General features: G+C 39.2%; 1 protein-coding gene across 3 annotated transcripts; it reads right to left on the reverse strand.

Annotated features, from left to right (window-relative positions):
* Tfg (trafficking from ER to golgi regulator) lies at positions 1–27,532 on the reverse strand. 3 transcript variants are annotated; one of them, XM_021185091.2, is made up of 8 exons: positions 27,252–27,532; positions 22,616–22,845; positions 15,686–15,769; positions 14,445–14,591; positions 11,064–11,231; positions 7,431–7,559; positions 4,412–4,501; positions 1–823 (listed from the first exon to the last, which is right to left on the reverse strand). In XM_021185091.2, exons 2-8 carry the CDS (start codon positions 22,797–22,799, stop codon positions 441–443), a joined length of 1,185 nt encoding a protein of 394 aa, XP_021040750.1. In that variant the 5' UTR covers positions 22,800–22,845; positions 27,252–27,532; the 3' UTR covers positions 1–440. The 3 variants fall into 3 exon arrangements, with proteins under 3 accessions (XP_021040750.1, XP_021040748.1, XP_021040749.1); XM_021185089.1 differs by having other exon boundaries at positions 7,419–7,559; XM_021185090.2 differs by lacking the exon at positions 27,252–27,532 and adding an exon at positions 26,742–26,934 and having other exon boundaries at positions 7,419–7,559.

Raw genomic sequence — 27,532 nt, forward strand, 5'->3', positions numbered from 1 at the left:
TTGGATTCAATCATCTTTATTAGCCTATCAATGTTACATTTTATACATAATGTCTAGTCATCTTCTCAGAGGGCTCTATTTTTAGTACATCATGTTAACAGTAAATAGCCAAGTGTGATAGCTATACCTTAGCCTAGCTTTTTAATATTTTCTGGGAAACCAGAAAGCCAATCATTTTACACGCATGTAAGAGTAGTGTTCCAAAATAACTAGGAAGCGGCTACAATTTTAAGCAGGGGAGGAAACAATATTCATTTTGGTCTTTTTGTGTCTGTATTCCGGTAAATTATATTTTCAATTAACAGCAACAATGATATCATTAAAAAAATGCTCTGCTTTTTAAAATTTTAAACTTCAATACAATACAAATTGAAACAAAATAGTATTGTATAGTCTTTTGGGAGGCAATCAGCCATCATTATTAGTGTGGCTGAACCTCCTTATCGATAACCAGGTCCAGGTTGGGCATACCCCTGACCAAAAGGAGGACGGTTACGAGCATAAGGGTTAGCCCCACTGGAAGGAGGGGCCATGGTACTTGCAGGAGATGGTGTGAAACCTGGTCTTGGTTGGTAAGCACCAGGTTGGCTTGGAGCCATTCCAGGCTGAGAGCCAGGGGGAACAGTATAGTTGGCAGGTTGAGATGTTTGGGTAGTATAAGTTTGTGGAGGGTAAGTGCTCGCCTGGTACTGCTGTGGTGGTTGAGCAGGCAGTTGTTGTGGCTGGCCAGAAAAGGCAGGAGCCGGTGCCTGGGAAGTTGGTTGTTGGCCATATCCCTGGAACTGCTGAGGTTGTTGGGGTCCAGTCTGCTGGCTGTAACTAGCTGAAAAAAGCAAAATAAATAACAAATGTTTTGGGTTTTTTGGTGAAAGTTTTCCAGAGATTTAGTCTTACTGCTATGGACCAAAAATGATTAAAAAATTAACAAATATATTCATAATTATGTAGTGAGTCCAGCATAAAACATCTCAAAACCAAAGAGTTACAAAATTCTTCCAGACACTTTTTAAATTCTATAGCCTAAAATTCAAGTCACTATAAGCATGTATTTTTCATTACAACTGCTTTGAAACTAATAAACCCTTGAGCAAATTCCCATAATGAATGCTCAAATAGGTGAAATAATTATACTTCCTAGGAAGACGAAAATCATAAAAGCAAAGTAGTCATTAATTAGGTTTAAAGGGAAGTCCTATTTAACAGTACGACATGAAATCATATTACAGACAAGTGCTTTATAAGTGAAACATTACTACAAACACTCTTCATATACATTGTTTTAAAATGTACTCACTATAATATCTAGGAATAATGACTACCATGTTTATAGTTCTTAAATCTTTTATATTTGGTACCTGATACTTTTGCCTTTAAAACTCAAATTTTGACTTAGCATGGCATAATAAACAAAAAACATATCATATTGTCCCACATAACCAACATCTATATTCATTATTTACTAGAATATAATAAAAAATAAAATCCGCTTCACTGAAAACTTTTATCTCTACTATGAAACACACCTGCAGCTACTTGCAATGAAACCTCTCCATTGACTGGAATCCTGTCAGCATTAAATACCAGATACATAAGACAATTATTAAAATGTGTACAACCCTGCATTTAGAAGAAAAGAAAAAAAGGATTGAATGAATTTGAGTATATTCTGAACTCACCTTGAACCTGGGTTCAAAATTTACTTATGAAAGAAACCTTTATGAACAAAACTGGAAAAGGTCAGAGGGAAAACTGGCAAACCAAAGGTATGAGAGATTGGTCAATGTCACTACCAACCATCAAGTCTGCATGCAGAGTAATTAGTTATCTATTTCCATAGCTCTTGAAGTCAAGGAAATAGAACTAGCAGGATCAGAAATACAGAGGCAATTTGAAAAGCACTAAATTTTACTCTGTGAAAATCCTGTCTTAAACTTCCCAGAAAAAGCTTAGGTATAAGTTGTAATTCACTTATGGTAGTTCCTGAATACTGAATTAAAATAAATTTATAAGATCTTGGATGTCACTAATTTCTCCTGGCTTCTATGCTAAACTTAACTATTGTGTGTGTGTGTGTTATGTACCGACCCATGAAAGGCAGAAGAGGGAAGGCAAATTTCTGAGCCAACTTGTCAGCCCTGACAAAAACTTTCAAATGTTAACTTTTTACTTTAAGTTTTGGGGGAATACTTTTATATAGAAAATGACTATTCCAATTGAGAGGAAAACAATAAAACTATCTTTTCATCCTACACCTGAAATCTAAACTTTACGTGCTAACAATACCATTTCAGTAGCAGTCTACTGGGCCATTAATCATAACGCAGCAATACTGCTCTATTAGGTCTATTTGTCTCCATTTCTACACCCTCCTAACACTCCTAAAATGAGTAACGTTAGGTGGAAAATATCACAAATTGCAACAAAATAGGTAATAGATATTTTTAAAGTCAATAAATAGCTATAACTAAGCCTAAAATACTGACCACTCAAGTCTAGATCGGAGAATATAAAATGGAATAAAGACAAGAGAACACCATTCTGTTCAGCCCCCTCACTGAATATCTGCATGCCTTGAAAAGTCACTTATAAAAGAGTGAGTAGAACAACATCAATGGTCCTCACGGTGGCTACATAACCTGTGATGCCTTTAAAATACCAAAGCCTAAGGCAAGCAAACCAAAGCCTATAGAAATAGGGCACAGGGGAGGAAGCTATGAGAGGTGAGAGCATCTCCTAGATTAGAGAATGACACTTATCTCTTCAGACCCCTAGACTGGAATGTGCATCAGAAATCCTTGCAGCCCCAGCCTCCTCCCATCCCCGTTGCTCTAGGCTTCCTGGTTACCCTGAGATGAGACTCTGTTCTATCCTGCCCTCTCTACCATCTCCCCTGCCCACCAGGGCATCCAGCCCCTATGTCCAAGCCTGGAAACAAGGGGTTGAGGCCTCACATCCCGAGATCCCTGAGACCAGGAGCCACGGTAAATCTCCCCCACCCCTTCATATCAGCTGGGCATGGGGGCTCACTCCATTAATCCCAGCACTTGGAAAGCTGAGGCAGGAGAATTGCTACGTTTTGCACCATCGTGTATATATGTTATACAATTTGTACTATATACTTTTTTTTTTTTTTTTGCTTAAAAGAATAACACACTCAAATGGCATTTCCTTTAAAACCACTTCATCTGGTTTTTACAATCAGATCTAACAACTATAAAATAAAATCAGTCTACAGCAAAAACCCCCGAAAATTATTCTTTGTATAAAAATATACCAAACTTTAGTAATGACAAAATTTTGTAGTCTAGGTTAGCAATCAGCAACTGTCTGGACCAATAAAAGATCATTTAAAGGGCCAGATAGTAAATATTTTAGGTGCTGTGGGCTACACTGCTTCTCTCACTTTCCAACTACTCACTCTCCTCTCAGTATGCCGAAGTGCAGCTGCACCAGGGACAACTGAGAAACATGTAGGGTGCAAGTGAGGCTTCCTTTACAAAACCAGGCAGTAGCAGATTTACACTGTAGCTGCATCTGCTGTAGTCTATCTATAGCTATCCATCTATAGCTATATACCTGCAATTTGCCGATCTATACTCTTATTCTCTAGTTAATAACACACAACTCCCAAAATATAATTTTGTTTAAGATTCAATTTATAGAAGTTATTTTAATCTTTGACTATACATGGTAGAGAGACACTCTGATGTAACTAGAAGAAATACCTAAATTATAACCACAGCTAAACAAAAGAAACTTATCATATTAAATATAGATAATCTTCAGTGGAGAGATGGTAAAACTCAAACTCCTCTGTGTATGGGAATGGGCCACCTACAGACACCTCCTCAGGCTATGCAGACTTCTATGTGTTGCAGTCCCCTGGGTTTTCAGCTGTGCCACGTCACCTCAGCAGTTAAAACACTGAATACTCTTAGTTGCCCGAATTAACTGTCATTTTGTTTGCATGTTTTATTTTTGGTATTCTAGCATATTTTAAACAGCCTTAAATAAAACAACTTAGTTTTTATTCAATTCGCTTCTGCATGTGTGGGGAAATTGTTGATATACCTACAATAGAGTACTCTAGAAATATGAATGATCCAAATAGAAGAAAATCTTAGAATTTTTTTCTCAATTTGAAGTCACCTAAGAGGTTAGATTGTTAATGTAAGAGATAGCTTTGTAGTAAAACCTTTTTATACTATAGATTACTGTAGAATCATCTCTATAATTACATTGAATTTGCTCACTAAAAAAAGAAAACGCTGATTTGATAAAACATCACTTTTAAATAAGTAAGTATTGCTTGCCCTAATTAGTAAGCAACACTTCCAACAGTGTGAACATTGCAGATCAAGTACTCAGGAATCAAGAATGGAAAGTTAACTGTCTTTCAACCCCTCCTCACCTGAGTACTGAACACCATACTGCTGAGGAGGGGCCTGAGGCTGCTGGGCACTGTAGCCAGCCTGCTGCTGGTACTGCTGGTACATCTGACCTACGAAAGAAAATACAGGCAAAGGAGAAAGGCTTAATAACTTGGCAGAGAAATACTTTAGGGTACCTTTATATTCCCTCCCAATTTAATATGCAAGCACATTGAATAATAATTATAATTTTTGTATTATTTAAATGTCTATGAAGAGAAGAATGAATAACTTAAAGGTGATTGCTTGCTCGGCTACAGATAAACTGCCAAACATGTTAGCTGGCAGCAAGTGTTTTTATGATGTAACTCCAGTGGCTACCACTTTCTAAATTCTATGAAGTACATTGTCCATGCTATATGCCATCAGGTAAGTAATCAGAGAAAAGGGACAAACATGTGTCCTTATAAATTAGCAATAGTTCTCTGACGATTCATAGCACATTTCTCAATACAAGTCATTTAGATTTTAGCAACTATCGAATTATACAGAAGAAGAGAGACACTGACTCTAGAGTAACATTGTATTTCTTTTTTTTAAAATGACTTTCAACCTGGTCACTCACTGTGTAATAACCTAGTGATGTTGGAGCCATCTTAGTTTATATAAACATGCTCTATGACAGCGGTTTTCAAGCTGAGGGCTGTGTCTCCCAAAAGACAATCAGAAAACCCAGATACTTACATTACAATTTGTAACAGTAAAATTTATAGTTATGAAGTAGAAGCAACAAGAATATTACGGTTGGGGTCACTACAACACAAGGAACTGTACTAAAGGTCACAGCATTAGGAAAGTAGAGAACCACTGCTCGATGTTGTTTACACAAGGCCAAAGTTACTGAATAACATTTCTCAGACAGTTTTTATTTTATTATTATTTTTGAGACTCACTATGAAGCCCTAGCTAGGTGGAACTAACTTTATAGACCAGACCCAGTTGAACTCATACATAGATTGGCTGGCCTGTTTCTTTTTCACTTTTCAAAATTAAACCTAAGGCCTCACATAAGCTAGCAAAACATACTTTGGGGGAAAATACGGTATTTATGGTATTCAATTAATAACTTCAAATTCTTAATTTTATTCCAAATTATTAATTTCGTAAGAGATGTTAAACAATTAAGTCATACTTTGTTGATAACTTTGCTCAAAATATAATCAGAAGTCAATCTAAATAATTGGCAGTGTCTACAATGTATACATTATGTATCAAGAGGTATTCACTAAAGCAGCTTATCCTACATCACTATCTTCAGCTATATATTACACAACTGAGCTACTGAACTAGAGTTAGTCGGAACTGGGACATAATGTATGGTGTTTAAAATGTTCCAAATCACTGTCTCATTTCTAATATACAAAATCTAATAATAATAGCAAAATCCACCAACCTCTTTCTAAATCGATGCTTATGAATTTATATAGACATACTTGGCTGATTATCCATAAATATAAGAAATAACTGTAGTAAGGCATATAATTAATACCACTTCAAAGAAAATGCATCAATAGTATTAATGTGAAGCTGCTGGAAAGAGGTGTATGGTTGCTAGAGAACACAGGTGGAAGACCATTTTCACTATATAAACTATTAACAGATTTGATAATTTTGCAATTTAAAAAAAGCTCTCAAAAGATAAGTGAAATTTTGCTCTCATTCCTGCCACTGACCTTATTTTGTACAATTCTCCTTCTAAATAAGAATGTACATCAGTGCTACAATAGCTTTTAGTTCACCTGACATGGCTATTGGAATCTTTGTCCACCCAAACTCTGTATTCTGCTTCAGTCTCCCATTTGAACCAATGTCTGCATCAGTTCTAGTTTGTTTTAGCTCTGGCTCTTGTAATTTTGATGCAGAGTAAGACTTAAGTTGGTGGAGAAAAGACTTAACACAAGAATACATACCCTAATAAAAGATGCCACCTGCTAGTCCCCAGTGACTCATATGAATTCTCTGAGCAAGCATGGAAAGTATCATCACAGGACGAGAAGATTCTAGTCACAGATCATTTTAGCCTAAAGCTCTAGTTTGTTTTTGTTTTAATGTAAACGTTGCTTTAGGTACTGTGGACTTATTATGATTATGATCAACCCGCTGGTACAGACTGTTAGAGCACCATCTGGTGTTTCTTTTAAAAGGTCCTAACATGTATAAGCAGTTAACAGGGGGACGCGGGGGGGGGGGGGGGAAGCCATGTTAAGGGTTGCCCTAGAGATCAGTGTGGTCTTTAGTCATGCTCTGATGTCATCTGTGCCAACTAGCCCTTTTAAATACTGAGCATTCAATTTCATTCAGGATTAATGAGGTAGTTTTGTTTGTTTGTTTGGGTTTTTTTTTTTTTTTTTTTTTTGAGACAGGGTTTCTCTGTGTAGCCCTGGCTGTCCTGGAACTCACTCTGTTAGATCAGGCTGGCCTCGAACTCAGAAATGTGCCTGCCTCTGCCTCTGCCTCCCAAGTGCTGGGATTAAAGGCCCACGCCACCACTGCCCGGCAAGAGTTATTTTTTAAAACTACTGATTTAGTCCAATTTTCATATTATTTTTTAAATCGGTGAAAAAATAGCAAAACTCTGATATTAAACTACTTACTGAGGACACCTAATTTCAAGAGGAAAAAAAAAAACCACCTCAAATGCATTGACCCAAATCTACATATTTACCTAAAATTATGTTTCATCATCTCGATATAAATTCTTTTTAAGTGACAGAAAAATGTAGTGTTTGGAATGGAGATTATAAAGTAATTTTTCCCCAGTCTTTCACTTTGTGTTCATATTAACTTAAAAACAGTTTTCATCCCCCTTTTCTTCTTTTCAATAATCAGAAACATACTCAGTATATTGTTTGGGTCCACAATACTAAATCACACCATGTCAGTAAGACAGACAATTTTCCATCTGTGTAAAGAGTGGACTACTGATGCCTCAATAAACACTTCTGCACATGCCCTTCCATACACACAGGGCTCTGAACACTATTTTACCTTCAATCTGACCTGCTTGTGTCTGAGCTCCTGTATAGGGAGGCTGCTGTGGCTGAACTGCTGCTGGGTGTGCTGCTGAGGAGGAAGAAGCAATGCTGTCAGGTGTTCCGGAGCGGTCTTCTGTAGGAGCACTGGGTGGGCCTGGGTGGTCATGAAAAGTCAGTTAATTACTCTTCCCAAGGTCTTTCTTTAACAAGCACAATTTAAAGTTCAGGTTATTGACAATCGAAATCACTATGAAACAACCATGTCACCGAGGACACACTAAGCTTATGTGCTCCGTATTTTGACATCTGCTCTAGTCTTTAGGATCCAAAGTCAAAATTAGAAATGCTACAATCCCTACAAATGTGTGAAATGCTAAATTCCTGAGTCCTAACCTCCCCCAGGTCAATAATCAAAACTATCTACAGTCAACCAAAAACAGTGCTGCTTTCTTAAGCAGGTCTCTAATGTCTGTAAACTCAATTTAATCTCCCTGGTTGTGTTCAGAGATCCAAACATTTCTCACTAGTCTTCTGACATGTTCTTCTTTTAGTTAAAATGATCCACTTCATGGTTTCATAGGATGTCTAATTATTTTTTGGCCTCTACTTCATTTATCATAATTACTTCACTCTCTCTATGACTAACTGCAACAGTCACATACTTAAATGACCTTCTTTAAAACCTAGTTATAATTCTAATAAACCTTTGACTTATAAATGCTTTATTCCTTAGTGAATTTATCTATGGCTTACTTTTTAAATAAGCCACACTGATTTCTACATTGTATAAATGTCTACACAGGCCCCACTTTGATTTTCCTTAAGACTGTGAGAACTTTGGCCATACTCTTGTTCTTTCCTGATAGGCCCAGGACTCTAGTTCTAAACACCCATAGTCAATCCAGCTCTGTCAGGATAAGAAAAACACAGAAGCAAGTACAGAGAATATAGATTTTCTGTATATGTCTAATACTGTGACAGTAAGTGGATTCTGAAGATGACACACGGCTTAAGTTATGCTAGCAACACAGAAGGGTGATATGAAGAGTTCCTGGAGCTAATTATTAGATTGTATTGCCCGAGTTAACAATGGCTGCTGACTTTGGGCATGCTACTGAATCTTTCTGTGCCACAGCTTCTTCACTAATGCAAAGGACACACCAATTCTGACCTCAAGGTTACTTGGAAGGGTTATGAGTTAAACAAAGTTTACAGCAAAATCTTCTAAAGGCAATTACCATTTAGAGAGCTTAATTCAACCACTATTACTAGCAGACTCTCCTTGAAAGCAGTCTCTAACTGTTCCAGTGGCACGCCATCAGAACTTATCATGGTTTAAATCGAAAGCATCACCAAAGCCCAAGTACTAAAGCTGACGAACGTTTGAGAAGTGTTTGAAATGAGTGCTTGGACATCGGAACTGGGCTATCCCACCGATGAACTGATAGCTGGTGGGCTACCAGAAGGTGAGAGGAAGAAAGAGGAGTGGGCTCTTGAGAGCATGCACTTTAAGAATGCATCTTGTCGGTAGCCCCTTTCACTTCCTTGTTTATTTACCTTCTGATCACCACAGAGTAAATAAATAGCCTTCTCTTACACATACTCAGCCCCTAAGGTGTTTGCCTTGTTTCAGGCCCAAGCTAATGGAGCCAGTAGATCATGAACTGAGATTTCCCTTAAGTCAGTGATTCTCAATCTCCCTAATGCTGTGACCCTTTAATAAAGTTCCTCATGCTGTGGTGACCCTCAACCATAAAATTATTTCATTGCTACCTCATAACTGTAATTTTGCTAGTTATGAATCATAATATAAATTTCTGATATGCAGGATCTCTGATATGCAACCTCCAAAGGAGCCACCCCACAGCCTGAGACCACTACCCTAAGTTATTTTCTCAAGCGTTTTGCCACTGCAAGACAAAGTTGATTGATATACGATATACAAGGCTTACGGCTTGTCCATTAACAGTCAAGTACTAATGAGAAGCCATGCTAGGTTACGGCAATAGGAATGTTGATCACGGGATTAAAATACATGACTGACTGGCTCACTACTTTACTTGTACTAACTTGTACTTGTTCTCTTCCCCTAGAGAAGATACTGTACTATTAATCCTAAAAATACTCAGTGCTTGGCTCTTCTTTTCTCTCTTATATGTAGCTTATTACTGTTGTCTATTCTGTTTTTCTAAGACTTCATTCTCTTCACTCTGCATTACTGTGGTAGCTATTTCCTCCCTTAACCATATCACACCTTTAGAATTAAAAAATATATACTCTGGTTGTTATCTATGTGAAGACAACTAAGTAAACATATCCATATGAAAAGGTAATATATTCAAATATTTTCTCAAAATCTAACATAATTCTCTTCAGTAAATAATCCCACAAAAGTTTCCAAGAAAATCAAAATGAATAAATCAAATAAATTCTCTATTTTAAACTGCTAAAATTGGCAAAGTAAATGGTTCAGGCAAACCCTTCCCCAAGTAGCAAAAACTTAAACAAAGTAGAAGAAAACAATTATTTAAAATAGATACTAGTAAATCAAATCTCAGCCAACTCAAAAGGGAGTTTACCCCTGTAGAAATATAGTGAACTAAGAATTTCAAGACAACCATCTTGTTAACAATTTCATGGTTAGACAAGGAGCTGGAAATGAAGGATGAAGCTCCCTGTCAGTGAAGGCCTGATTACTTGCACTAGAATAATTGTAAACTCTAAACAAATCCTTAGCCACTAATCTGTTTATGGAATGGGGATAAATCCAAGAGGTCTCAGAACCAAAAAAGAAAAATAAATAAATAAATAAATAAGGAAGGAGGAAAGAGGAGGAGGAGGAAGATGCAGCATCTACTGCTGAAAATAAAAACAAACAAAAGAATAACAAAAAACCAGCCCAGAGATACCAGCTACTACTTTCCTCTGGTAATCTAAGTCCATACAGACTAAGAACCTGTTGGAAGGGCAATACAAAAATAAATAAATAAATAAATAAATAAATTACAAGTCAGCAAGATACACTAATGAAAATGCTCACTTTACAATGAAAACCTGCAAGATGGATAGAAACGAGAAAATAAGACACATATTGTAATACTGGAAAGCAGCCAATAAAAACATGAAGCACTCTGCAACATGTGTGTGATTAGGATTCTCTGTCCCCACCAAGAAAAACAGGTACAACGCTGACAAAATGATAGGTAAAAAATAAGAGAAAAGAATAAATCACATTTCAAAAAATTTAAAGCTTTACAGCTAAAACCTTATTCATATAAAAGCAATTAATCAGAAATATGCTTAATTTTAAATTTCCTAAGATTAGAAGAGATAGCAAGATGTATCAAATGCAATTTACAAAATTAAAAAAAAATCTGGACTTTTTTTAAAATAAAAGTTCTGCTTTAAAAAAAAAATAATCTGAAAATACTTTTAATAAAATTTACCTGAAGCAAAACAGTGGTTCCTTTAAGGTAGAAAAGCATGCTAAAGGCCAAACAGATCACCTTGGGGGTGCTGATATCATGAATTTTCTTGTTTTATAGAAGCTTAAATATGTAAAAAAATAATTGGCTGAACCCTTAAGACATCATAGTATTTCACCATAGTCAAAAAAGGGCAAGATAAAAAGATGAGTGGGAAAAAGGAACTGACTTACCTGAAACCTGGTCATCTGTTAATCCAAAGGCTGACATGACATTTTTGTTGATTTCATCTTGGTTTTTCAGAGGATCAAAAGCTGACATACTTGCTGCCATAACCTGAGTTGACTGTTTCCCAGAAGAGTCAGAAGCAGCAGGCTTCTCTTCCCTACCATCCACAGTATCTATAATAAAGAATAGGCAAGTTTACTTTATCTATACCCAAAACGACATTAAAAAAAATATATATATATATGTGTGTGTGTGTGTGTGTGTGTGTGTGTGTGTGTGTGTGTATAAATACTGTCAGGACTTTGTGAATATAGAACTTTCATGCTTCAGGGAAAGTAAGTAAAAAATAAAGAACAGTTTTCCAAAAGAATTATTGTCTCTAACAGTCACTGCCCCTTTTAGAATTACTGATTAAACTGAGTGCCAATAATCCTGGCAATCAAAAGGCTACAACAAGAGGATCAAAAGTTCTAGGCCAGCTTGAGCTATAGAGCAACACTATCTCAAAAGCAAAAGAAAAAAAAAGAGAAAGTAAGCCATTATTATCATTATTATTATTTAATAGTCTCCTTAATAAACACAAACATTTTACATGTTCCTCTTATGGTGCCTTGAGCTGGCTAGTTTTTCTGTACACTTGATACAAGCTACAGTCAATTGAGAAACTGCCTTGCTAAGATCAGGCTGTAGGCGAGCCTCTAAGGCGCTTTCTTTAGTTGGTGATCTGTGTGGATGGGGTACCCGAGGCTGGTGGTCCTGGGCAATACAAGCAGGCCGGGCACTCCATGAGCAGTACACTCATGAGCAGCACTCCTCCTCGCCATCACAGCAGCTCTTGCTTCCAGATTCTTGCCTCCTTTGAGCTCCTGCCTTGGATTATACCAGTGGACTATGATTCAGGATATGGAAGCCCTTTAATAAATCCTTTCCTCAAGTTGCTTTTGGAGATGGTGTTTCAGCACAGCATGAGCCCTAACTCATTCAGGTGTGCATATGTTTGTGTGTGTTCACCTGTGTACACAGAGATCAGAAGACAATCTCCAGTGACATTTCTCAAAAGCTGCCCTGTATGCTTTCTGAGAGGGTCTCTCAAAGGCCTGGAGCTTACCCAGCAGGCTATATGGTCTATCACTGACTGGCCAGGGATAGCCCCAGGTCACTACCTGTTTCCATCTTTACAGTGCTGGAATTACAAACACACACCATCATGCCGACATTTTTTCACATGGGTTCTGGAAACTTAACACAGACCCTACATCAAGTACTTCATCAACTGAACTACTTATCCAGCCCATACCCCAATGGCCTACAAATACAGGTAAAATGCCCAAGAAACAGTTATAGTAATGAATGTTTTATTTTGTAAAACAACATAAATCTTGTCTAAATTTAGGAACTCAACTCTTATGTTTTGTCTATTCCTCTCTTAATAAGCCAAGGCAGCCAGAATTCCTAATCATCAGTACAATAACACAATTCTGCTCCTCTTTTAAATATGTACTACTTATTAGTTATTAAAATTCTTATAGAAAAAATATTTAGAATTTGCTTCAAAATAATATACAAGGTGACAAAGTATAAACAGGCATGATCCTGACTTAAGGTAATTCTTAAAGTAAACGTGGATTTATTAGTGTTAGGGCTACTTTCATAAGATGCATCTGTACTGTGTCCTTGGTTCTTAGTTACTTGTTCTATTGCTTGAAAAGACATCATGGTCATGACTTGCTTTGTATTCAAGAGAACCTGAGTTCTGAACCTCCAGAATTCACATAAAAAGCTGGCTAGGTAATACCATCCTGTAGTTCCAGCAATAGCAAGATGGAAGGCAGAAACAAAGCTAGACTAGCCTACTTGGGGAAGTTCCAGGTCATTTAGAGACCCTGTCCTAAACACTAGGTGGAAGGCACATGAAGAATGAAGGGTGTCTTCTGAGCTCCAAATGCACATGCTCACAATGCTGCACTTGTATGGACATCCACCCATATGCAAGTATGGACACAAAAACAAACAAGGGCAAAGTTCAGAATAAGCAAACTGCTTTCATCTGTAACATATAAATAAGTCTTCATTATAAAGTGTCTAAGATCAAAAGTATTTCAGTAAATTTTACCATAATCTGAAATAGAGGTAAGACTAAAATTACTAACTCATTAGCAAATATTTATTATTATCATCAACATAATTCCAAATGGCTAAAGGACATGAAAGAAATTATAGAAAATAGTTCTATTTAAAACCTAACCACATTTTAAAAAGGTGTCTAAAACTCAGTAGCACATGTAACACCCTGAGTCTGATACCCAAAGGCAGAGATTGAGGACACAAACAAGCACGTAGGAATGGAGGAAATGGGGAGGAAGAAAAAAAATAAAAGCCAACTTCTTAAACTCTGTAGGAGCAAAAATTACAATATTTGAGTCTAAGGCTTTCAAGAAGTTATACATGACATTTTTCCACAGAAATTCTCATGGCCCTTACATGTAGCTAGCTTGACTCTTAAAAAAGTTGCCAGTTTGTTTTTTAAACATTTAAAACTTGTATAGTTTTAAGCATTTGAAAATTATGAGCAGCCAGTTACAAAATCATTTTACCTGAAAGTTAAGAATATTAAACAAAAGTTGAATAGTTGTTTTTTAAACACACACACACACACTTTCAACCTATGACATATGCTTTTAATTTCTGTCCATATTTTAAAATACATTTTGGTGCCTAAACTATATCAGCTTCCAATATGTCAGTAAGCCTTAAACTATCTTTGCTATTTATAAATACTACATGTCACCAGTAAGTGCAAAAAAAGTTTCATATTATTAAAAATTGTATTAAAATAAACTTTAATAAAAAAACTTATAGTACTAATCTAAAAGTATTTTACATTTGAAACACAGTTTTTACTACAGAAAATCGATTTCTAAGATTCATTAATTATCACACTAATAACAATCCGTGAATCAAAAGTGTTTGAAAACTGGCCTACTGTACAGATTGAGACAAACTAAAGAAATCATCACAAAAGCACTCCTTATGCCGTCATCTGCACATTTATTTATTATTCAGTACTGGGGACTGAATACAGAGCACTGCATATGTCAGGCAAGCACTCTACCACTGAGTTATTTCCCCAGTCCTAGAGAGTACTTCAAAATGGGATTCCAGGCCCTGTCCTCCCATAGCTCTATGATTCAATTAAAGTACCGTAGTGCAAGTTTACAGTAATCTTGACAAATAGTTGTGGGAATGCTGACATATACAAAAGCATAAACAAGGAGAATAAAGATATTAAGGATGCCATCTTACTCCAAGAAACAATCAAATAATCCTCTCCCCACAAAAATGAAAAAAAGAACTCATTACAATAAAATAAAATAAATCCAGTTTACCATTTTCAGGAATACTGGTGGAAGGTCCTGGTTCTCCAGGTGGCTCTAAGCTATCCAATAAGCGATTCACTTTATTTCGAAGTTCTATCAGTTCTCGACGAAGATATTTCACCTGACTTGATTCAAGAGGTCTTGGCTGGCCATTAACTAAAACAAAAGCATTCATTTGCTTAAACTTAGGAGATGATGCCATTAAAATAACAGACACTAAGTTTACTTTCATCCATGTATTTTAACCAGTTTATGTGTGTAGAGCATGCATGCAGGTGAGTGCTCCCACGAAGGCCCAAGGCTGATGCTGAGTGTTTTCCTCTACCCCTTTTTTAACCTTACTCTTGGAATGAGGGCTTTCATTGAACCAGCTTTTCACCAACTGACGAGATCAGCTGGCCAGCAAGGCCCTGGATCTGCCCATTTCTTTCTACTCCAGAGCTGGAGTTACAGACATATCCCCATGCTCAGCTGTTCACAGATCAGAACTCAGGTTGTATGTACTGCAGCAAACTGACCAACTGGGCCATCATCTCCCTATTCCCTAGTAGTATTTTTACAATGTTGGAATTTAAATGCATTAAAATATATACCTTTAAAAAGTAACAAAAATCAAACAAGATACACAGTTGATGCCAAATTCCCTACTTCCTTTTTTATCCCCCACAGAGAAGGGTCTCGAGTGAAACCCTGGCTACCCTGGAACAATATCCAAGATCCATCATTTTACTCCCTGAAAAGTAATACCCAAAGTAGCTTTTATATGCTAAGCCTTAAAACAAACAAACAAACAAACAAAACATACTATAGAGGAAGATAATTATGAGTTCTTAAGAGACCTCAGAGGTAGTTTGAACCCATTCTAAATTTGACATACAAGGCATTACTATTTGGGGTAACAAAACAAATATAGAACTTAAGAGATTAATCTTCCCAAACATAAATAATCCAATAAAGCCAAAATTCTGACATTATAAATTAAAACTATACTACTCTTACTAGAGATTCCTAAGTTACACCTCATCTCAAAACCAAAATCATCTTTAATTCTGCCTGAATTACACTTCTAAGACACAAAGTTCCAAGTAATTCAAAGTCTCACCGAAACGCAAATATTTTAAAGAATTATGTAACTCTGAGCCATTAAGAGGAAAAATCCAAAGCAAATAAAAACATTTATTAAAAAAATTCATATCTAATAAGCATTTGAGTCCAAAAAAAATAAATTCATTTTAAAGGTTGCCACTCACCAAATAATGTCAGTTTCAGTATTCTACTACACTGAATTGCAAAGGAAAGGTCAGAACTATCAAAAATTGTTATAAGATCTCCATCTGAAATTCAAAAGAAAAATAAATTCAGATTGCCATCAGTAATAAACTGTCATATAAAAAAAATGTAAAGTTACAGAGAATTAGAACCTCCCATAAGTACCAGAAAAGAAAGATTTTTTTTAGAGCTACTAAATCAACTTTATCTACTAATCTTATAAATATTTATCATACATTCATGAGAAAATGTAGCCAAAGTTAAGCAGGGTGTGGTGGTACACGGCTTTAATCCAGCAGGAGGGCAGAAGCAGAGGCAGAGGCAAGTGACTCTCTGAGTTGAAGATAGCCTGGTCTACTAGGGTTACACAGAGAAACCCTGTCTTGAAAATGTTTCATACGCATTAACTTTTAGTACTCAGAGATGTAACAATATCACAAATTACTATATTAGATTGAAAAATCTTTCCATTGTATAATGCTTAAATAAATGTATCAAGCATGAAAACAAGGATTCCCATAGTTCAAATCCTTATTTTTAATAGAATGCACTAACACAAATTGAGGGAAGAGTTTCATAAATTAGTAACATAGAGCTGCAAAAGGGTTTATGGGACTGCTTTAGTAAACCACAGTGAAATCTTTAGATCACTGACCATGCTGAAAATGAAACCCTAATTTTTTCCATTTAATACATGTTCTTATGTGTATGTGTATATGTATGTGTATATATGTATAAATAATGCATGTTGAAGACTGAGGTTCCTTAGGATCCTAAGAATAAAAATACTGTAACTAGAATACTAACTGAATGTTTTAAACACATTCACAGAGTTAAGGAATGCTATGGGGTAGAGGGAACCAGTGAGAAGACACAGCTAACTATGTCTCACAAAACTGGGTGAGACTAACTAAACCAATTTTAAAACTTGTTAAGCCATGTTATTTTAAACAAAAAAACATGTCAAAATCCAGACATAGCTAGGTACTTTGTAACTGTTTTTAGAACTGTATAAGCAGGCCCATACATATATACATATGTATAGCATACATGCTTAATAATGCTCAATTCTCAGGGATTCTGCTAATAAACACATTTTATAGAAATTAACATACTGATGCAAAAATAGTGAAACTTTCTGAAATCAGTCTTAATCTTGTTTCTTTACTTGAATCCCGTATCAGTAACAGAATGTGGTAGTTTGAATAAATATGTTCTCTCCCACCCTCCCCATACACATATGTTTGAATAATTGGTTCATAGGGAGTGGCACTATTAGGTGTGGCCTTGGTGGAGGAACTGTGCTACCATGGGGGCAAACTTTGATCAAGCTATACCCAGTATGGAACAGTCTCCTTCTGCTGCCTGAGGATCAAGATGTAGAACTTTCAGCCTCCTCCTATAGCACCATGTCTGCCTGCATGCCACCATGTGCATGTTTGCTGCTGTGGTGATAATGGACTAAACCTCTGAACTGTAAGCTAGCCCCAATTAAATGTTTTCCTTTATAAGAGTTGCTGCGGTCATGGTGTCTGCATAGGAATAGAAACCTTAACTAAGACACAGAATGAGTATCTCCGTTGAAAAGTTATATAAGTTGCCATCTCATGTAGTTGCTAACTGACTATGAAACAACAATCTGAACAAATTAAACAGTTTTTTAAAAATACCACAAAAAAGAAAAGGAGTGAGGGAGAGAAGAAAAGGAGGGAAGGAGAGAGGGAGAAAGGAAGAAAATACAGTGTGGTAACTGGATATGGAGGACAGATTTCAATAAGGAAGGTACCCTAAAGTGTGAGCCACAAACCACACCCAACAGAACCTCTTTTGTTTCTGCAGAATAATGAACTATGTCTTTTACTTTTTTTACTCATCAAAAATGACGGTTGTATGACAGAATTCTACTGTGAGATGCAAAGCAACAGTATTTATTTTCTGACACTTCACAGACTGCTGACACTTCCCCTACATGAAAGGGAGACAAGAGAACACCAGTCCTAAGGTCAGTTTTAAGATGTGCTAGTAAGTGTGAGGCAAGAATAGAGTGTCTTGAGTTAAAATGATTTTTAAAATTTTGAGTTGTGGCTCTGGTAAAGTGCCTACCTAGAAGATTTAGTCCCCAGCCCAGTAAAAATGGATGGATGAATGGACTGAGGAACGAAATATAAAGAAATACAATCACGAGTTTTGCTGGCAAATAGATGGAACTAGAAAAAAAATCACCCTAAGTGAGGTAACTAAGACCCAAAAGGACATGCATGGTATGTACTCACTAATAAGTGGATATTAGCCATAGAAGTACAAAGAATACTCAGGACACAACCCACAGGATTCAAGAGGTCAACAAAGGGAAGGACCCAAGTGAGGATGCCTCAATCCCACTTGGGAGGGAGAAGAAAGCAATCACGGGGGGTGGGGGGTGAGGAAATGAGGGACCTGAGTGGGAGAGGGGAGGAAAAAAAGGGAACGAGATCAGGTATTGGAGGAGGGGAGGAAGAACAGGACTGAAGCCCTGAGGGCCAGCAGAAAGAATGGAAACAGGCAACTTCTGGAGGTAGGAGGTGGAGGGACCCTCTAGAATATACCAGAGACCTGGGAGGTGAGAGACTCTCAGGACTCAAAGGGAGAGACTTGGATGAAGTGCTCTACAATAGGGAGGGAGAACTTGTAGAGAGTCTACTTCCAATGGAGAGACAGAAGATCAAGTGGAGGGATGAGGTTGCCATCCCACAGTCAAAAGCTCTGACCTAGAATTGCTCCTGTCTGAAGGAACTGCAAGAACAAAAATGGAGAAGAAGAAGAGAAAGGAAGTCCAGTGACAGCCCCAAACTGGATCCAGCTCAAGGGGAGGTTCAGGGCCCTGATACTGTTACTGATGCTATGCTGTGCTTGCAGACAGAAGCCTAGCATGGCTGCCCTTTGAGAGGCCCAACAAGCAGCTGAAAGAGTAAGATGCAGATACTAGTACCCAAACAATGGACAGAAGCCGGGGACCCAGGTGGTGGAATTAAGGAAAAGCTGGAAGAAGCTGAGGAGGAGGGTGGCCCCCATAGGAAGACCAGCAGTCTCAACTAACCTGGACCCCTGAGATCTCTCAGACACTGAGCCACCAGCCAGGAAGCATACAGTAGCTGGTATGAGGCCCCAGGGAATTGGGAGGTCATCAGTGGGGTGAGTGGGGACATCCTCCTGGAGAATGGAGACCAGGGGCGGGGTGGGGGGTAGGAGGGGAGGTATGGTATGAGGAGCGGTTGGGAGGCAGACTGGGAAGGGGATGAAGTCTGCACTGGATAAAAGGATTAAAGAATAATAAAATTTTTTTAAAAATTAAAAATTGAGTTAGAAACTCAAGAAAAGAGAAGAAATTGACTTAACTAAGGGATACAGCTGAACAGTATAGAGTTAAAACTATGTATTTACAAACAGATAAGATTGCTCAAGGAAATAGGAAGAACACAATTGACTCTCAAAAATTTGTTTGGCTAATTTCAGATCATATGTCAACAGAAAAGGAGAATTTACACATGTTGGTAGATGACCAACTTAGCTGATCACCAGTGTAAATTGTCCAAAATAGATGCCAAGGGATGAACAATTTCCATCTGCAGTTCAGCAAAGCCACGTGACCAGGCTCTGACCAATGCTATATGCAGATATCCAACATCTCAAAACCTAGCCAAGTAAAATCTTTTCAAAGTATTCATCAGCATGCTGGATGTTAACGCTCAGGGTAAGCCACAGGATGCTAGATAACATTTCTTGATTTTCTTGCATGTTGAACCACTGAGAATGTAAGATTTCTATAATAACAACAACCATCATGATTTAAAGTCAGTTCTCAGAGAAAAGCAGTTGTCAGTAATAAAATCAGGAAATGCAACTGTAATTCTACCATGTTTGATGAAATATTTAAGCAAAATATATCTCCGTAAAAAATAGTTGTGGACAAATGAGCCCAAGAGCACTGCATATTATAAATTGACAATGTATATTAGCATAATGAACACCAAAAACTCCTGCAATAAAGACATCTGGCCAGGTATAGTTAACCTCAAGTTTCATGTCAGTATTGGACTACATAGTAAGAACCTGCCAAAGGAAGAAGAAAAAAGAATAAAGAGATACAGAGAGACATCTGCCTTTGTTTAAGCCAGCTTTCCTGTATTTGGTTGGTGTCTTAGGGTTTTACTGCTGTGAACAGACAACATGACCAAGGCACCTCTTATAAGGACAACATTCAATTGGGGCTAGCTTACAGGTTCAGAGGTTCATTCTATTATCATCAAGGCAGGAACATGACAGCATCCAGGCAGGCATGATACAGGAGGAGCTGAGAGTTCTACGTCTTCATCTGAAGGCTGCTAACAGAATACTGATTTCAGGCAGCTAGGGTGAGGGTCTCCAGTCCATGCCCACAATGATACACCTATTCTAACAAGGCCGCACCTAATAGAGCAACTCCCTGAGCTAAGCATATACAAACCATCACATTCCACTCCCTAGCCCCCATGAGCTTGCTCAAACACATGAATCTACGGAGGCCATACCTACCCATACCATAATGCAAAATACATTTAAACCAACTTCCAAAGTCCACATAGTCTACAGCACTCTCAACAATGTTAACAGTCCAAAATTCAAGGTCTCTTCTGCGATTCATCCAATCACTTAACTGTAATCCTTAAATCAAGACAGGAAACCAGCTGGACAAAGTCCAAACTGCATCTCCATGCCTGATGTCAAAGTGGTCTTCAGATCTCCAACTCCTTTTTTATCTTTGTTGACTACAACAAACTTCCTTCTCCTAGGGTGGTTTCACTCCCTGTTAGCAGCATTCCTCAGCAGATATTCTATGGCTCTGGCATATGGAAAATCATGGGGTCTCCAAGGCAACTTCAGTATTAACAGGTTCTTGTTTCAATGTCTGGGATCCATACATGACATTCTGGGCTCCTCCAAAGGGCTGGTATCAGTTCTCCAGCTCTGTCCTCTGTAGCACTCTTAGCTCAGGTTGACCCCACTCAACTGCTGCTGCTGCTCTTGGTGAGCATCCCATGGTACTGGCATCTCCGATACACTGGATTCTTCTGGGGCAACTAGGCTTCACCAACTGCCAAGCCTCAAATCCTTTTCATGACTCCTTCAGTCCTAGGCCAACAACTGCAACTGAGGCTGCACCTTCACCAATGGCCTTCCATGGCCTCTCACAGTGCCGAGCTTAGCTGCTCTCCATGACCACTTCATGCTTCAAAAAGTGGGTGACTCTTACACATTACAAGTACAGCTGCTGCAGGAGGTACAACCTTGGCTATCTCTGGAACACAGCTTCTTTGTGCTCTCAGAAAACACTCCCCAGAAGATTTCACCTCAGTGATGCTGGTCTCTTCTTAGTCACCACTCATTTCTTAGCTCTACCTAACCAGAATCAATTGTCCCAGTAATGCCTTCTATTCTGGACTCTAAAGCCCTCAGAGCCACAAGGCTGAAGCTGCCGAGTTCTGCTGCTTGCTGGAGCTAGAATATGGCTCCCTTGCTCTATTACATTATCACTAGCTTTGTGTTTTCTAAATCCTTCACTGCCTAAGCTTGGCTGTCCTGGAACTTGCTCCATAAACTGACTATGAACTCAAGAGATCTACATGTATGTCTTCTAAACACTGGGATTAAAGGTGTGGTCCACCAAGCCTGGATTTAAGTTTCTCTTCACCTAGAACTTGCTTTGTTCTAGGCTGGAATTGAACTCAAGAGATCTGTTTGTCTTAGCCTCCTGGGATTAAAGGCTTGTGCTACCATGCCTGGATCTTAACTTATCTGGGTGCGATCCTGCCCCAAGATCACTACTCCCTTAATTCATTTAATACCCTTGAAAATAGTACTTAGCTTCATTTCACTTCTTGGTACCCCTTTAATACCTGAACCATGTTTTATATTTTTCCTTTCTAAGCCTGCTACTCTTGTTCAAATGCTCTTCATGAGACTTAACCAGAGAACAAAGTCTCTCTTGGGCTTCTTTGAGACTTTGTCAATGCAATTAATTTAAATCTCCCTGCCTTAGCCTCGGGTAGACTCTTCAGACAACAGCAAAAAGCAGCCGCATTCTTCACCAAAATATCAAGAAAATAGTCTCTGGTCCATGTATTAAAATTCTTCTCCTCTAAAACTTCTACAACCAGGCTTCCACAGTTCAAATCACCCTCAGCAACAAAGTCTTCCATATTCCTACCAGAATGGCCCATCAAACCCCACTTAAAGCATTCTACTGCTTTCCAAATCCAAAGTCCCCCAATCCACATTTGTCCAAACAGAAGCGTGGTCAGGCCTATCACAAGAACACCCCAGTCCCTGGTACCAACTTCTGCCTTAGGGTTCAAGTGCTGTGAACAGACACCATGACCAAGGCAATTCTTATAAGAATTGGGGCTGGCTTACAGGTTCAGAGGTTCATTCCATTATCATCAAGGTAGGAACATGGCAGCACTAGGTAGGCATGGTACAGGAGGAGCTGACTTCCAGGCAGCTAGGGTGAGCGTCTTAAGCCCATGCCCACGGTGACACACCTATTCCAACAAGGCCACATCTCCTAATAGTGACACTCCCTGGGCCAAGCATATACAAACATCACAGTTGGTAAAGAAATTCCTTTTCCATACAATATAGTATCAGAATCCCTTTCAAATCTGAACATACGTATGGAAATCTGAGCAGAAGAAAAGTATTTAAAAAACACATGTGAAAATGTCAGACACTCCCTTCTACTAATCAATTACATTTTTAACATACAAAGGAATTGTATGAACTATACAAATAGTAGGTAAAATAAAATGGTTGGGGGAAATGGAGAATTAGTCTACTGGGGAGGTGGGGGAATGGGTGAAAGAACATGTATAGTACTCAAGACCTTAAAACCTTACCTTCATCCTTATACTTTATTGTAACTTCATCATTACTCAGAAGCTTTCCTCTGAAGACTCGCTGCATCATTAGCACTAATTCATCGTAAGTAATGTCTTCATTATGAATGGGAATTCGTCGGATATCTTCCCCAAGTTGAGCTTTGATAATCAGCTTCCCACTTAGGTCCAACTGTCCGTTCATTGTGGAGTCCAGGATGCTCTATATATACAACTCTAGGGGAAAAAAACTGATCAAAGCAGAACTATTAGAATGTTAAGAAATTGTGCCCCTTAAAAAAAAGTGCCTCTCACTGACATATAAATGGTCTAGAAGTGTTTTATTACTAATGTAATTTCTATTTTATGTATTATTTTATTTTATCCATATACTCAACTAGTTAGCTGACAATACAATACCATCTGTCTAAAAATAAATTCCTGACCTCTACCCCAAAGTTGCCTCTCCTAAGGTTTTCACATCTGTTAGTGGCAACTCTTTTCTTCAAGAAGGCCTTGCTTCCCTCTTCTCACACCTTACATCTAAAGTGTCAGCAAACCTGGCTGCTACCACCATCTTTAAAGTGTTCTGGTAATCCATCCAACTTGGTATCTTCAGTACCAATAATTTAAACCAATTCCCTACTTTGATTCATTTCAAAATGTCTCAAATGATCTGCTTATTTACCTCCACCCACTTTCACTGAATCTTCAACAAACCAGACGTTTGTTCTTAAGTAAAATCTAATGTCATTATGCTTAGAACCTTCCAATGAATTCCCATAGAAAAATGTACAAATGACCCAACCTCCGGCATTTTCTACTTCTCTGCCTTACTCGCACCTGCTACACCAGTTTTAGATCACCTCCCAACTGAAGGCTTTGTGTTTACTCTGTCCTTTGCCTTCAAGTCTTTCACACCCCTCACTGGAACCAGATTGCTAATTATGTATCTTCTAGAGGTTTCCCTAACAATCTAACTTAAAATGCACCTCATCACTGTCTTCTCTCCCTGCTTTATTTTTCTTCAAAGCCCTAAACACTATGTGACTTTTTAAAGCTATGCTTTTGTTATCTTTCTAGATTGTAGAAGAAGCTTTGTACATAGTAGTTATTCAAATGGACAATGGCTACAAATTATTAACTTGCAACTCTAATGTTAACCTGGGAAAGGAAGCATGTATGAACATGAAATTAGAACCTATATTTTCCTAAATAAAATCTCAAGAGTATTTTTTCTAATTTTCTATTTTGAAAACTCAAAGAAAAAGGGCAAATGAGTAGTATTCTCCTGGGCTTTTGAACAACTATCCATGATCAAGCAACACAACTCCATTAACCTGTCAACCCACATTACCTCCAATCAAAATGGGTGTGTATGATTAGACTGTATTCTCCTATTAATTTTTTAAGATTTATTTTATTTCTGTGTGCAGGTGCCCCAGGAGGCCAGAGTTGGATATCAGGAGCTGGAACCATGGGTAACTACCTCTGATGAGACCTCTGATTTGAAAACTGAACTCGGGTCCTCTTCAAAAGTAGTACTGCTGCTAATAGCTTGGCCATCTATCTCCCCAGCCATGCATTCTTTATTTTAAAAAGAAGAGAACTAAGTATAAGATGGACAGGATCAGGAGCTCAGGCCAGTCTCAGCTACATAGTTCAAGATCAGTCCAGGCACTGGGCCGTGGTGGCGCACACCTTTAATCCAAGCACTTGAGAGGAATAGGCAGGTGGATTTCTGAGTTCGAGGCCAGCCTAGTCTACAAAGTGAGTTCCAGGACAGCCAGGGCTACAGAGAAACCCTGCCTAGGAAAACCAAAAATAAATAAATAAATAAATGATCAGTCCTGGCTATCAGACTCTAAAAAAGGACATTGATCAGTGGTACAGTGCTTGCTTAGCATGCATAAGGCTTTGGGTTCCATAAATATCTGGTACCACGTTAAAAAATGTATTTTTTCAAATGGTAAAAGTAGCTATTTGATACTGGCTTGCTACAGAATTTTCCCCTCATGGGTTTTATTTTCTTCTTATTATCTCATTTCAGGTTATTAAATATGATTGTCCTATGAATTTATAATCCGAATTCTGAACCCTAAGACCTTTAGTAATTCAAATTACTACTATAAAAGTGCATATTTAGGATCAAATAATGGGTTAATATTTGTTTTTCTGCAAGGCCAAGTAATTCCTGAACATGATTATCTATAGACACAGAATGTTCCTACTCTTTTTACATGTTCCGAGTAAATGACCAAGAGCGCCATTTAAGCTGTCCTGAACCTCCCACAGGCTACTCTGCTGTCATTCCTGAACTTTCACTACTGCCAGCTTTCTGTTTCCTTCTCTAAAACTTACTGAACCTCCATTTTCACCCTCGCCCCTTTAATGTGGAAAATCCCTCACCAAATCACCAAACTATTCATCTTGAATTGTTTTTCATGAATCCTGGCTTATGTCATGAATACTAAATATAAATCTCCCAGTAGTCCTCACATAAATGCTCTATCTAGTCTTTGCGTCTAACTATCCCTCGAATGAAAACAGCCCTTCACTACAAGGTCAAAGCAGAACAAAGTGGACCTATGTGCCACAGTCTGGATGCCATGGTTATCTTAATGTAAAGAGCTCTGTTGGGTTTTGTTTGATCAGTCTCACAGGTGACTTCGAACGGCTGTGATGACGTGACACCTCTATAGAGCCAACTCTTACACTGTTGGCCCAATTTGTTCTCCACCTTTAGAAAACATTTACATAACACCAACTATATCCCAGGCTCTAAAACATATTAAGTTTAGAAAGATAGTAAATATCTCATACTTTCATTGATAGTCTGACAGGAATGAAGATCTTACAATAAATCTGCATTTACTGCCTTCTATCTATAGGCCATATAAGTCAGCAATATAGACTAAGGACCGGTGCTTAGAAGGCTGAACACTCTCAGTTCCTGAACCATCGAACCATCTCACAGTACCTTCTTCACCTGGCCAGAAGGGGCACCTCCTATCAAGATACACTCCCAAGTAAGACGAAGTTCCAGCACAAATGTACTTAGTAATTAATATGCCCTCTGACGGAACTGGGAAGCAGTCAGCTCCAGTGGACCTAAAAGCTAACATTACATATCCTTAACATCTACCACGGGTGGCCCAGTTTCATTTCTAGTTTCCTCCCTGCAGTCTTAGCTAAAAGTTGTCCATTTGTGTAGCAATGTCAGGCACCACGGTTATTTCCTGTCCCAAGAGAAAACCTCGTCCACACAGCTGTCAACTCTGGGCCTGCCTTTCTCTAAGCAGGTAGAGATTAACATGAATGAGTTCCTAGAACTGCTGTTAAGATCACTATGCATTTTCTGATGCGTCTCGTTGCTGTCTTACTACTTCCTAAGTCCAGAAGTGACTCTACTTCCTAAGTCCAGAAGTGACTCAACCTGGAACTTAACCTTCATCCAAGGAAATTTCCTGGTAACTGGGATACACTGATGTGTCCAAGGACATAAAGCCTGCCCCCTACACTAGGATACCTCAGCCTCAGGCACCTGTCGCTTAACCTGAGAGGAGGCCCTCTTTCAGAAGCTTCTAAAACACCCACCCTCTAAATGAGTTTCTTTTTCCCTTCTTTCTTTTCTTGTCCCCGCCTCCCCAAGACAGGATTTCTCTGGGTAGCCTTGGCTGTTCTGTAGACCAGGCTGGCCCCGAACTCAGAAATCCACCTGCCTCTGACTCCTGAGTGCACCACCACCAACTGGCTCCTTTTTCTTCTCTATTTTTTCTCTCTTTTCTTTTCTTTCTTTAAAGAACCTTGATTATTCTAAAACTGTTAAAACTGTAAGTGGGTCTCAAAATCTGTATGACATGCAGTGTATATGGCAAGAATGTAACCATTTTCACTGGTAGCAATGTGAGCTCAAGTTCTTCTCCGCGGTGTACTTTCTTCACATGCGAAGGGAGCCTAACAAGCTACTTTGGTAGAATCTTTGAGATTACCTATCTACAATTCTCCCTACCGTGCCCAGAGACCGCAACTTAACAAAAGTTGGCAACTGTAATCAGTAAAACTGGGTAGGGCCCCAAGAGGACACTAAGCACGGGAGTGTACGACCGAATGGGGCTCCTTTCTGTGTCCTCAATCTACCGATTACCTCCAGGTCTACGCTCTACCGCTCTACCGTCCAAGCCACTCCCGGGGATCAGGCACAAACGCTTTGGGCTTTCTCAAGCCCCCTTTCTATGTCTTCCATGATTCACCCTCCACCTTCCAAGCTGCTCTAGAGGGTGAAGCGCCGAGCAAACGCCCCAGGCTTCCTCGATCCCTGGTTCTCGACCTCCGTAAGAGGTACCCCCAGGCTCCCCTCTACTCTCTGGGGCCGGAGGGAACAGGACTTGGGGTATCAGCGGGGCCAAACGCCCGCCAGGTCAGGCCGGGCCGGGCGCCCTCCCCTCCCCCTCCCTCCCTCCCTCCCTCCCGGCCGCCCCTCCCCCATGCCGGGCCGCTTCACCCGGGCCCTGCGCTCTCCCTCCCAGCCCCTTCCCACGGTCCCCAGCCCCACCCTCCCGCCTGGCGCTGGGAGGTTCCAGAAGCCCTGCGGCCCTCCCGGCTCCCCTGACCTCCTCCTTGAGCCGCCGCGCGCGCCTCACTCCGGCGGACGTACCCCGCTTGCCGAGGCCGTCCACCTCAGCTGACCCGGCCGCTGCGAGGCCGCCGCGGGTTCCCTCGGTGTCGCAGGGGAAGCTTCCAAACCCCGTCCGCTCCGCCGCCGTCCGCCGAGCCTCGCCGAGCTGCAGGCTGCGCGGAGCTGGCCAATCGCTCGCACCCGACGAGCCTAGCGACGGCCGCGGTCCCGTACGTGGCAGGTGGGAAGCGCAGGGGCGGGAGCGAAGGGGAGAAAAAAAAAAAAAAAAAAAACTGCCCTGACGCCCCGCCTCCAGGCGC

Source organism: Mus caroli, chromosome 16 (assembly GCF_900094665.2).
Source record: "Mus caroli chromosome 16, CAROLI_EIJ_v1.1, whole genome shotgun sequence".
Classification (NCBI taxonomy): Eukaryota; Metazoa; Chordata; class Mammalia; order Rodentia; family Muridae; genus Mus; species Mus caroli.